This window comes from Lycorma delicatula, chromosome 1, assembly GCF_047948215.1.
Source record: "Lycorma delicatula isolate Av1 chromosome 1, ASM4794821v1, whole genome shotgun sequence".
Taxonomy (NCBI): domain Eukaryota; kingdom Metazoa; phylum Arthropoda; class Insecta; order Hemiptera; family Fulgoridae; genus Lycorma; species Lycorma delicatula.
Genome location: NC_134455.1, coordinates 11,393,323 through 11,406,521, shown reverse-complemented (window position 1 = coordinate 11,406,521; position 13,199 = coordinate 11,393,323). Strand labels below are relative to the sequence as shown.

Here is a 13,199-nt window from a genome sequence, read left to right as displayed (position 1 = left end):
TTAGAATTTTTTAATTGGAGGAAAGGTTGAAATACGTTAATATATGTTGTTTCCACTTACGTAACAACACAATATATTATAATGTACAATTACAATAATTTTATTGTTTTTATAATTTAAGAATGGCTTTCATCTTAATTTTTAAACCAAGAATATATACGTAATTATTTTTTTTTTTGTCTTCAGTCATTTGACTGGTTTGATGCAGCTCTCCAAGATTCCCTATCTAGTGCTAGTCGTTTCATTTCAGTATACCCTCTACATCCTACATCCCCAACAATTTGTTTTACATACTCCAAATGTGGCCTGCCTACACAATTTTTCCCTTCTACCTGTCCTTCCAATATTAAAGCGACTATTCCAGGATGCCTTAGTATGTGGCCTATAAGTCTGTCTCTTCTTTTAACTATATTTTTCCAAATGCTTCTTTCTTCATCTATTTGCCGCAATACCTCTTCATTTGTCACTTTATCCACCCATCTGATTTTTAACATTCTCCTATAGCACCACATTTCAAAAGCTTCTAATCTTTTCTTCTCAGATACTCCGATTGTCCAAGTTTCACTTCCATATAAAGCGACACTCCAAACATACACTTTCAAAAATCTTTTCCTGACATTAATTTTTGATGTAAACAAAATATATTTCTTACTGAAGGCTCGTTTAGCTTGTGCTATTCGGCATTTTATATCGCTCCTGCTTCGTCCATCTTTAGTAATTTTACTTCCCAATTAACAAAATTCTTCTACCTCCATAATCTTTTCTCCTCCTATTTTCACATTCAGCGGTCCATCTTTGTTATTTCTACTACATTTCATTACTTTTGTTTTATTATTAATCTTACGTAATCTTTCATTACGTAATTATTAATCTTAATAAATATTTTTATTAGACAAAATTTTAGGAATTTTTTTTTTAAATTAAACTTTAATAACGTATTGTATTTGATTACAAACAAACTAAGATGAAATTGTTACTTCAAAAATTAATTCTATGGACATATTTTTGAGGTTGTTTATTTCTTATCCTGTTGTATAAAATAATAATAACAAACTAAGACATTAATCTGATTTTAAGGCAATTTTATAAAAATCACATAGATTTTTTCAATTTTTAAATTTTCATATTGTATTTTTTCAACATAATAGTTCAGTAGCAATTTTTTTTTTAATGTCGCAGATTTTTTTATTACTGTGTACAACAATGTAATACAAATTTATATCTACGTATTATCAAAAAATATCTTAACTTTGAAGCAAAAATCGACTATTGTAGACGGTTACCAAAATGGGGATTCAAACGCATCTATAATAGATTATTGACTCCATTCACCAGCAAGGGCACGTAATAACAGAAACTTCAAAACTGCTTTTTAGAGTCAAAAAAAAAAAAAAGAATCTTTACTAAAATCTCTGGTGGTTAATAAGGAATTATTCATAAGAGGTTGTTTCCAACGGAGATGAGAACAGCCAAGTGATCGGTATGAGAAATACCGACGTGTACATAAAACAATCATCCGATTTAAAAATTTCATAACCAGTAATTACTGTTCAGTGTGATTTACGTAGTGAATATGATGCTGAACCTGCTTCCGCTCAGCATTAGGCGATGGTATGAAAAATTTAAATACACAGGTTTTCTGAATTAGGGGAAAACAAGTGGTTGACCCCTTCAGTCAGACGAAGATATGGAGCGCATGCGTTAGTTTCTCACATAGCCCCCGAAAATCAACTCACCAAGCCGGTAGAAAACTATACATTCCCAGAATGTTTATCTACCGTGTTTTACGTTGATTTTTGCTTATGAAACAGTACAGAATTCAGTTACTGAAATCTCTTTACGAAGATGACAAGCAACGACGTGTGGAGTTTTGTGAATTCGTCCTTAACAAGGTGGCAAAAGATGACAATTTTTTAACTTGCTTAGTGTTTACTAACACTAAGCTTGTTAACTTACTGACGAGGCTACCTTTTATTTAAGTGGGAAGGTAAACCACCTCAACGTTAGAATATGGGGTACTAAGAAGACACATGATTTGTACAGCATGAGAGAGACTCTCTCAGAGTTTTTTTGTGCAGTTTCTCGGGAAAAGGTGAATTATCCACTTTTTTCTTAGAAAATACTATTACGGGAACAATGTATCTCGATATCCTTGAAAACTAGTTTTTCCCTCAGTTAGAGACCGATTCGGAAGATTTCATTTTCCAGCAGGAAGGAGCACCGACTAACTGGAGTCTGTACATTCGAGAATTTTTGAACCGTAGAATACCTCAACGATGGATCAGCTGTGTGGGACCTAATGATTGGAGGATTACATCACTGTCTCCAAGATCACCAGATCTTACTGTGAAGGCACATTGGTTCAAATCAGACTTCATCTCTTTTTTTTTAGATTTTTTTTAAAAATATATTGATTTATTAGTCTTTGATTGTAAAAAAAAAAAACATTACAATAAATAATAATTCAATAATAACAAAAAAAAATTTTTTTAAATCAGAAGTTATTAATGAAATAAAATTTTATGTACTTTTCATTTTAATTCAAAACATTTTACAGAGGTTATAATTATTATTAATTAATAAATCAATTTATTTAAATTAAAATAAAAAGTTAAAAAAAGATATATGTTTATGAAGTCGGATTGGAACCGATGTGTGAATGGTTATGGATCCGACACGTTCTCACTTCACATAATTACTTGAGCGACGTGAAATAAAATTAATATATAAACTAATATAAAATGCTAATACGGACACCACAAAAATTGAGATGCAATATGGTGTCCACCACAATTCAATTGTGTAACTGTCCACTTTAATAAAGCATTGGAGGATCGTATCTCTCTTTCAAATGAAATAAGTTTAAATGAAGTGCAGCAAAAAATGTGTATATGGAATTTAATAGGTGTACGTGGAAGTCATATGGTGTCCATATCATTTTTTTTTTGTATAAAGCTTCAGATAATCTTTTCTTTCGTTTCTTCACAGTCGTGTCAGTGGTGGAAGACATACTTTCTTTATCTGTACTATTACGTTTATTACTTTCAAAAATCGGTCAATCATTAAAGACAGAAGAGCAAGAAATCACAAAACTATTTATCAAAGACAACGAACAAGACGTAATATAACACTAACTATACTACATCAACTAATTTATATCACTGTTTATATATATGAAGCGTTGAGGTTGATTTCACTAGACTTAGACTAAAAACCGATTGACTGAATCAAGCCGGCAATGCTTGCTTGTATGCTTTCCGCAAGATCTTCCACAACAGTCCAAATCTGTCGCGAAGAGTCTACGCAACTCGACGTATCTATAGCGATCATACGGCGCGGTCGAGAACGCGCAGCGTTGCCGACTGGCGTTCGTTAGAATATTCTGCGCCGGTGACTTGATTTTTATACAGAATCAAGTAAAAAAACTACACAAAAAATCTAGATATTTTTAACTTCTCGCTTTCTTTGTTAAGTTAGACCAAATATAAATATCTTTGTTCAATTAATTATGAAGATTTTACTATATATCTGCGGCTCACCGCAGCGCACAGTTTGGAAACCCCTGACCTAAAAAAAGTAGTTTTCTTTGAGTAACATTATTTGTAGTTTCTTTAAAGATCCATGATTTTAATAAAGCGTAAAATGTTATTCTTTTGTAGAAAACCCAAAAAAAATAAATAACGTATTTAATTATTTTTCATTCAGCACATACAAAATTATGTTTAAGTTTTCAAAGAAAAAAGAAAAATAATATTCCAATAAAATATAATTCTGAACCCAGTAAAATCTTACATAACCATTCGATCATAAAATATTGTTTCAAATGGAAATAAACAGTTGTTTTTTAAATTCTCCCATTATAAAAAATAAAAATAATATATTTTTTACGGTGGTTTCAAAATAGGACATTTCTCTGATTAAGGTTACACAAATATTTATCACGGTCTACTTGTGAATTATACTTACTGCAAAGAAAATATTTAATTCCTTAAAAACAAATGAAATGTCAATAAAACTGATGAAATTTCCTTGGAATATTTTGTAGAATTCTATATCTAAGTCAGAAATTTGAAAAGATTCACTTTTTAGAAATTTATTATTTTTTACTGAGGTACCCACCAAACGTTTTTACGTCAATCCAGGTCAGTTGTATTTAACAGTCACGAAAGTTGTAAAACTTGCAATGGGTTTTAAGACAATTATTATAATAAAAAAGACGCATTAATATTCATTTAATAATTTGCTTTTATCTTAAATATTTTAGCTGATTCTGAAAAGGATTTACGATTTCTTTTTCTTTATTAATATTTTTCTGAAGAAAGTAGATCTTTAAGGATCTTTAAGTAGATGTTTATCTTGTAACTGTTAAACCTATACATATGTTTCAATCAATTCTGAGGAAGAGAAAAGTTTCTTAATCAACTTGGAAAAAAAATCGAAATTTTTTTTTATCAAAGTGTATTATCGTTGCTTTTTTTAAATAAGTTGTTCAATAAAACATGAAAGGTAGCCAAATTATAAACAAAAATATCTGCTTATTAATTCTTTTTCAGGTAGTAACTTACTACTTGCTACAGCTAGTTGTTTATTTATTTATGATAAGACAATGATTATTTATATAAGTTATAATGCAACATTATATAAGTATAATGACTTATGATAGCTCAATTTATTTTTTTCTTTTCTTCAGCGATCTACCGACCAAATCGCCACATTTTATATTTGATATGTTATGCAGAAGTGGTGGTTTTCTGGACAAACCTACTGAAGAACCGACAAACTTAGAGGAAGTAATTTCATTAATAAATAATCTTTTAGAAGCAAGAATATTACATCAACTCATCGAAAATCCTAACAAATGGACCTTGAAAGATGTTGTAGATATTATAATCGATTATCAGGGTCGTAATATTATTTCACCTTATATGGAAGACATTATTAGTACTGCGATCGATTTAAATATTGACTCCTATAATCTCAAAATACTTTTGTCAGAATTAGAAACATCAGACGATTATATACCAATAGATGTTTTAGAAAAAACGTCTAAATCGCTTTCCGCAGTCGGTCCATTTATAGAAGGTATATTTAATGGGAACGAACTAGCTAAATTAATAATTGTTACTAATAAATATTTTACTAAATATGAAACCAACTCTGAGGATGCTTTTGACAAAATTGAAAGTAAATTAAAAGGTACCAAGTTGGAAATAGCAAAAATACAACGAAAGCTAACGGACCAACTTAACGAACAAAGTTAATGCTTTGTCCGTTAAAAGTTTTAATTCATATATCGTAATCAATACTGTTCTTTTAAAAATATTAGCGATTTGTTTCACAAAAATAAAAATATAAATAAATTAAAACAAATAATTTTAATGAATAATTATCAATTTCAAGAGAAATATAATCAGATTTTATTTTAAATTATTATTATATTATACCTTAATTCTGTAACACCAAGAAAAACAAAAGTTTCTTCACATTTCTTACACTGCGATTAAAAATTATTTCATCTATTTTGTACTTAGATACAAGAGGCTAAATTAAACTCACTACAGAATTTAAGTGTTTAAAACTTGATTATTAAGGAAAGGTTCTCTTTGTTTATAAAATTAAGAAACAGTAGAAATAATATTATATCACTGCTGCACGATACAAGATTGCTACTTCAATCGATACGCTGATATAATGCTGATCATACATTTAAGATTTGATATCTGAAATTTTGTATTAAATTGCAGGTTAATATAATAAGTATATAAATTTTGTTATAGTATATATTAAAATAATACTTATTGTCGTTTACAATATTTGGGAAAAATTATTTCAAGTCGTACAAATAAATTACAGTATTTTTTATGGAAATGTGAATTTCTTTGTACCATTAAGTGAAAAATTCCACTACTCCTAAATTAAAATTCATTTAATAAAATAGTACAGGAAAGTATGGGAATGATTTGTCTTATTATTTCCGTCGATAGGAAAGCTTTTTAATAATTTATTAATCTGCGTTTTGTTTCATAATTATAGTATGCTTAAAAAGATGGTTTAAAAAGATGATTAAAAAGATCTTAAAAAGATGATTTTTGCTTTTTTGCAATTTTTTGCAATTTTTATGTATGTAGGGTGTATAAGTAAAAATTCATTAAAATATATCTAGTCGGTTTGTGTACTCTATTAGACTGGATGATAAGAAATGTTTTTTTTTTTATTAAAAAATTGAGTCTTGACTCTTAACATCAGTCAGTTACTTTCGTAGCATAAATTATATTTTAAGATGTAATTATAATTAAAAAATAATATTGATCTTTAAAATAAAAATAAATATTACTAATATTTTATCCTACCATGATCGCAACACAAAAAATAATAAAACTATATATTGGAACATTATTATTATTATTTTTTTTATACGGGCATCGACTTCTAAGGTCATAAGCCGTCGTCACATTCCTTAAAAGGAATTTAAATCACCATCAGAGCCGTCATATGTAAGCGTGTGAAGGGCCCATATATTTTATTTAAAAATACCAAAAAATTACACAAAATATTTAGCCACTCATATATATTAACGATACTAAGAACAAGTTGTAAAGGATTCCTATATTAAGATTAAAAGAATAAATAAAACACAAAAATATAAATGAAAAAGAATGTCCTCACAATACCAACATTTTCTTTTTTCCCCCTTAATTTTTTTTTTTTTTAAACACCCCCGGGGCAACCGGAACCGCCGCTTAGCATTACATCAGTCACCTCAGCATGCCGTGGCAGTTGACTACCCCACTATAAATTGTCCTGTAGGAGGTAACCCTCCCCACGTGTCATAAGAGCAATTCAACCACCTGTTCAGGACGGCCAAAGAACCACTCGGCGGGGTCAACCCATCACGGTCCTGACCTACCTGGAACTAGGCATGCCTTGCGCATACCCTTTGCCCCCCGCGCCATTAATCCACTCTAGAGGGTCCCCCATGCCATCATAGGATACGCCACGACATCCCCACTCTTGTATACAGGCGAACACGGGCATCCTAGACAACAAGACTAATTATTTTACTGAAGAATTATTTTACTTTTTGATTCGTGTAATAAAGTTAATTTTTTCATGATCTTTAGAAATTCTATAGATCTTAAAACATATCTATGAAAATTGTAGCCTGAATATTGATTCTGGTTATAATAATCAATTGTCCATGACAGAAATGTTTTAATATTAGTCATGTGAAATTTGTTTAAAAACTAAACTTGCAATGTCATGAAAAAATAAAATAATGAATTCATATTATATAATAATAATAAAAAATTATACAACAAAAACAACCATAGCTCCGGGCAAATCCAACCCCATGTTCGTGAAATAACATCTACGCACACGTCCTAAGCGGGCAAGGGGATATGGTATCTCTTCACTTACGTCGGCTAACTGAGATATACTTATGCTCAGGAGCTTCCCTATGGAGTACGGGATTGGTTGTCCCTAGCTTTCCAAGCTCGTTGCGGTTGTAATTCTTGGTTTGGCTCTTTACAACTACTGCGGGGCACATGACAGTGATCTGTTTAGCCCGACGTTGAGTGGAGTGCGGACGGGCAGTGGCCATCCCTTTTTCCGGTTGTGGAGCCGATTAGAAGGTGGCCTGCTATAAGTTTGCTCTGACCAAGTCTTGCGCCTCCCAGTATGTCAGTCACTTCGACTCTTGGCAGGGATTGTCCCATGGGTAAGGGTGACGGAGCCCTTACTGCTAAGTGCGAGCTCTGGGATGTCGGAATCGTGATCAGTCAGTACCTGACTCCCTGGGCCGGGTTAAATGTGGAAGGCGGCTGTCTTGGAATCCAGGCAGGATCAATGATTCGAGACACGCCCAACCTTCTCTCCGCCAGCATCTTGTGAAATATTGACTGGAAAAGTTCTAGATTATGGATAATTCATCATCCATAACTTCCGTGGCAGAGGGTTCACGAAGAACCACTTCCGTGGCAGAGAGTTCGAAGAAATTGAGAAAACGGATCGAACGAAGTTTCGGCCAAAAGGTAAGGAAGCAATATAAAAATATTTCGTCATCAAGAGGAAGAAAGGAGATTTTAAGATAAGTTTTTTCGTGATAGCCCGAGGCATCACGGAAGCTGCTGGAAGACTAGTAAAAGATATTAGGAAGACTGCTGTGGGATTGTTCGTTGAAACCGTCAACAATATACAATCGTCACGCCTGTTGAAGGCAAAGAAAATTTTATTGTTAGATGTAGATGTTACACGGTGCCCTAAATACGTCAAGAGGTGTAGTCGTGTGCAGGCACTGGTTCAACTGTACCGAAGAAGAAATTGTCGATAAACCGAATAAAATGGAGTTATAGCTTTAACACCGACGCAACGGTGAAGTACGATCTGCGTTGCAGTTTTGACGTTTTTTCGAACGGCCTGAAAAAAATAAAGGCCTGGCTTTCATAGACTAGACGTCCATGCATTCACCTCTACACCATTGCAATGCTTTGGATGTCAGAGGTTGAACATACAGTGGCATGATGCACAAAGAAACATATCTGTGTTTTTGGTGAATCACTGCAACCCAACGATCTATACAGAGATCCACCTGTGAGCGTCAACTATCACAGGTTTCATTTGGCAAGATTGAGAAATTTTCCGATGTATAAAGAGAAGGTTTAAATCCAGGAAGTCAAGACAATTCAAAAAGCGAGCTACTTCGAAGCAAAGAAATTTATGAAAACTAGATCGCCGAAAGTAATGCCGTACGCACAGTTGCGTCAACTCCTGCAACTTCATTCAAAGCGAAAGATATGATCGCAGAGCTGGTTCCGGCATTAGCATGAATGGTTGAACTTATTGTAAAAACAAACTTAGAAATCATCCAACCAGAGAAAACAGTCCAGAACGAGAGAAGACAGTAGCAGCTGTTAGACAAAATAGTGCGTCTCTTTTGAGAAATGAACCTTCGATTAGTTCTAAGGCGAAGGATAATGAAAGCAGAATAGACAAGAAGCCTGAAGCCAAAGTGAAAATAGCAAAACTCTCCATGCGGGGTTCAGAGAAGATACAAATAAAAATATTGGAAAAAGAAGATATAATAAAATCAAAAATGGAGCCTCCACAATCAAGGAAGCCTTTAAGTGAGAGGCGAGGATTTCAGCCGCTCCACACTCATTAGTGGAGAATGCATCGAGGTCTTTACTCGGATGCATTACTGACCGCAGCATCTGAACCGGTATCGTCTGATGCCTGTAGCAAGAGATCCTTGGTGGTTTACTGCGTAGAATCGGATGATTCATTCCATCTCCGGGGTCTCAGTATTTTTGAATTTGACATTGTGACCTTTTGGAAGATGGAGAAACCAAAAAGAAACCAAAAGAACGGAAAATGTAGGCGGTAGACATTAAAATAAAGCTCGTTTTTATGTGTTTTTGACAAATTTTAATTAAAGGATGAATATTTTAATTTTGCTTGACATGAAGATATGTTAATAACTTTAATAGAAGTGGTTTGTGCAATAAGTAGCAAGGAACCTTTACACTCTTGTCATAATGTAATTAAATTTTTATACAAGTCGATCTCTGAAAACGATCTATTCCGATCGGAATAGATCGTTTTCAGAGATCGATTTATTATTTTGAAAAAATCTAAGTAGATTTAAAAAATGAATATGTAAAACAATTTGTTATATGGTAACATTTATAAAATAATTTTAGTTTGAGGTTTTTCTGTTTTCGCTCATAACAATTTTTTCCCCATTACTTTTCCAACTGAGAAATCAGAGTGTTATTTTAGACCATGTATCTTGAAGTTCAGATGATAAAAAATCTTTTAAATAAATTTATAATAAACGATAAAACGTTTTCTGAATATTATAATTGTGTAAATGAATAATCAATAACAATATAAATTAATGGTGATACTTAAACATCAGATCTAAAGACTTATGTCAGTAAAGGAAATTAAAATATCCGAACTCAGCGTTTAGATTTTATAGTAATAACTTAATAGTTCTATACATTTAACTAGTTGTACGTCAGCCAACCAAATCTTATGAGCTACGACTCGACTCAACTTTTCAATTAAATTAATATAATGAAGCCTGATTTCCTTATCGTTTTGATATTATAATTCCAATCAAAGAATTTACTCATAGATAATGCAGATCATTAACAGGTAAAATATAACTTGACGTTTCTTTATGAAGAGATATATTATTACGAAAATTCTATAAAAGTTGTACGTAATAATTTAACAATATAATTCCGATTATAAAGCTACAAAAATACAAATATATCTCTTCACATGATTCGATACACAAATGAAAATTATTTAGCGTAATTTATCTTCCGGCTATTTTATAAATTATTCTGTGATCGGTAGAAAATTGTTTTGAAATTATGATTCGTTGAATTCTACGAAAGCTGGATATTGAGTAATAAATTTTCAGTAGGACTTTGGTTCAACTGAAATAACCTTTTATAAAATATAGTTACTGAGAGATTTATATTCCTACATTTTGGTAGTATTCAAGTTGTTACAGATTTTGCCCATGTCAAACTCTATATTGCGCCATTAAATTTAATAGCGCTGTCTTTCTCTTTCCCACACTCACATACACGAACGCGCGTATTTATCATTATTAGTATCAATACTTAATCAATATACCACTGTCAAATTTATCATCATCCTAAAAGCTTATAAGTTGATTTACCTAAAATTTTTATTACTCTTATCTCTCTTCTAATATTAGTGACAAATTACGTAAACCAAACCACTATTCTGTAAAATTATTAATCAGTTTACATCTTAATGATTATTTAAGTGAAACAGATCTTTAGTGGAATTTCATGTAAAAACATTTTTTCACGAACATCCTGGGCTTGTCCAAAAACGAGCTAAGAAGAAATATATTGCTTTGACGACCCATTTAGGGGAATGGTGTCATTTTTGATTTCATGTAGTAAGTTACGAGTTTTAATTCCGATCTGTCGTAACCCTTTTCATACATTATAAGATATCATATTATTTTTTGCACCATAAGACTTTATCTTGTGATGAATTAACCATATAAAAAATCTACTGCATGGAAGACTTGCATGTCAAGTGTCACTTTTACACGAACGCACTTTCATTTTTTTAAATTTAAAAAAAAAATTAAAAAAATACATTTCAATTTGAAAATAAATATTTTGCAAAGTCACTAATATTTTTATTGCGTATACTTAACTATATTTTTAAGTTTTCAATTTTACATTTGAAATATAAAATTGAAAAATTTTATTTTTGAAATACATACCTCTCCAAACATTTTCGGACAAATGTTTGGAGAGGTATTTATGTAAATTCACAAAAATCTCTCCTGTAGAAGGGAAGATACGAATGTCTTAATGCAACAGTAAGTATTATGATACGGTCTAATCGCACAACATACTTTTTCTTTGTCTTCAGTCATTTGACTGGTTTGATGCAGATCTCCAAGATTCCCTATCTAGTGCTAGTCGTTTCATTTCAGTATACCCCCTACATCCTACATCCCTAACAATTTCTTTTACATATTCCAAACGTAGCCTGCCTACACAATTTTTTCCTTGTACTTGTCCTTCCAATATTAAAGCGACTATTACAGGATCCCTTAGTATGTGGCCGATAAGTCTGTCTCTTCTTTTAGCTATATTTTTCCAAATCCTTCTTTCTTCATCTATTTGCCGCAATACTTCTTCATTTGTCACTATATCCACCCATCTGGTTTTAACATTCTCCTATAGCAACACATTTCAAAAGCTTCTAATCTTTTCTTCTCAGATACTCCGATTGTCCAAATTGCACTTCCATATAAAGCGAAACTCCAAACATATACTTTCAAAAATCTTTTCCTGATATTTAAATTGATTTTTGATGTAAACAAATTATATTTCTGACTGAAGGCTCGTTTCGCTTGTGCTATTCGGCATTTTATATCGCTCCTGCTTCGTCCATCTTTAGTAATTCTACTTCCAAAATAACAAAATTCTTCTACCTCCATAATTTTTCTCCTCCTATTTTCACATTCAGTGGTCCATCTTTGATATTTCTACTATATTTCATTACTTTTGTTTTGTTCTTGTTTATTTTCATGCGATAGTTCTTGCGTAGGACTTCATCTATGCCGTTCATTGTTTCTTCTAAATCCTTTATACTCTCGGCTAGAATTACTATATCATCAGCAAATCGTAGCATCTTTATCTTTTCACCTTGTACTGTTACTCCGAATCTAAATTGTTCTTTAACATCATTAACTGCTAGTTCCATGTAAAGATTAAAAAGTAACGGACATAGGGAACTTCCTTGTCGGACTCCCTTTCTTATTACGGCTTCTTTCTTATGTTCTTCAATCGTTACTGTTGCTGTTTGGTTCCTGTAAATGTTAGCAATTGTTCTTCTATCTCTGTATTTGAACCCTAATTTTTTTTAAATGCTGAACATTTTATTCCAGTCTACGTTATCGAATGCCTTTTCTAGGAGATTAAACGCTATACTAGATCTATAAAATGAATAGAATTATCAGTGAAAATATTTTTCCTTATTTATAAGAAAAAAAATTTCTATATATTGATAAAAAAATAAATACTGTAGTAAGAATCTTTATAAATTAATAATAAGAAATTTACTGTAAAATATGCGAGTCTATAAGTTTAAATCACCAATGTTAATGGGTTTTTCATATATTATACATGAATTAATTAATGCATGAATAATATTATACTTTAATTAAAATTCACTTGATTTATTCAACAATGTTCGTTAAAAATGGGAGTTTATTCTTATGCATTTAAACATCTACTCTTAAATGTCAAGAAAATGCTTAAAATATTATTAGAATGTCAGTAACTTGACTTTAAAAATATTAGCCTTTTAATCTACTTTTTATTTTATTTATATACATTTAAATTTGTAATTACACGATTCTCAAAGCTCGGATAAATATTGATAAATTATAATCTACTCGTATTTTTATTCCTCTGAGATATATCAGTAAATTGTAAAAGCTGAATGAGATTGATTCAATTGCTGAATATGATGTGTTGGATTGTTTTTCTGTATGATTTTTTTTTGTAAGAAATTCGTTGTTGGAGAACTTCTTGAACAAGTGGCTATCTCTTTAAATGAGTATTCTAACGAAATTTAAATCCGATCAAAATACTAGAGGTAGTAAAAATTAAATTTTTATTTTA

The 13,199-nt window shown here is 31.4% G+C and overlaps 1 protein-coding gene across 2 annotated transcripts in view; it reads left to right on the top strand.

The window, feature by feature from the left end:
* The window catches only part of LOC142326983 (uncharacterized), a 32,477-nt gene extending 26,609 nt beyond the window's left edge, over nt 1–5,868 (top strand). For both annotated transcript variants that reach the window (XM_075369754.1, XM_075369830.1), the window contains exon 4: nt 4,691–5,868. In XM_075369754.1, the coding sequence (XP_075225869.1) occupies nt 4,691–5,261 (571 nt within the window). In that variant the 3' untranslated portion in view covers nt 5,262–5,868. The remainder of the gene's footprint in view (nt 1–4,690) is intronic.
* Nucleotides 5,869–13,199: the final 7,331 nt, after the last annotated feature.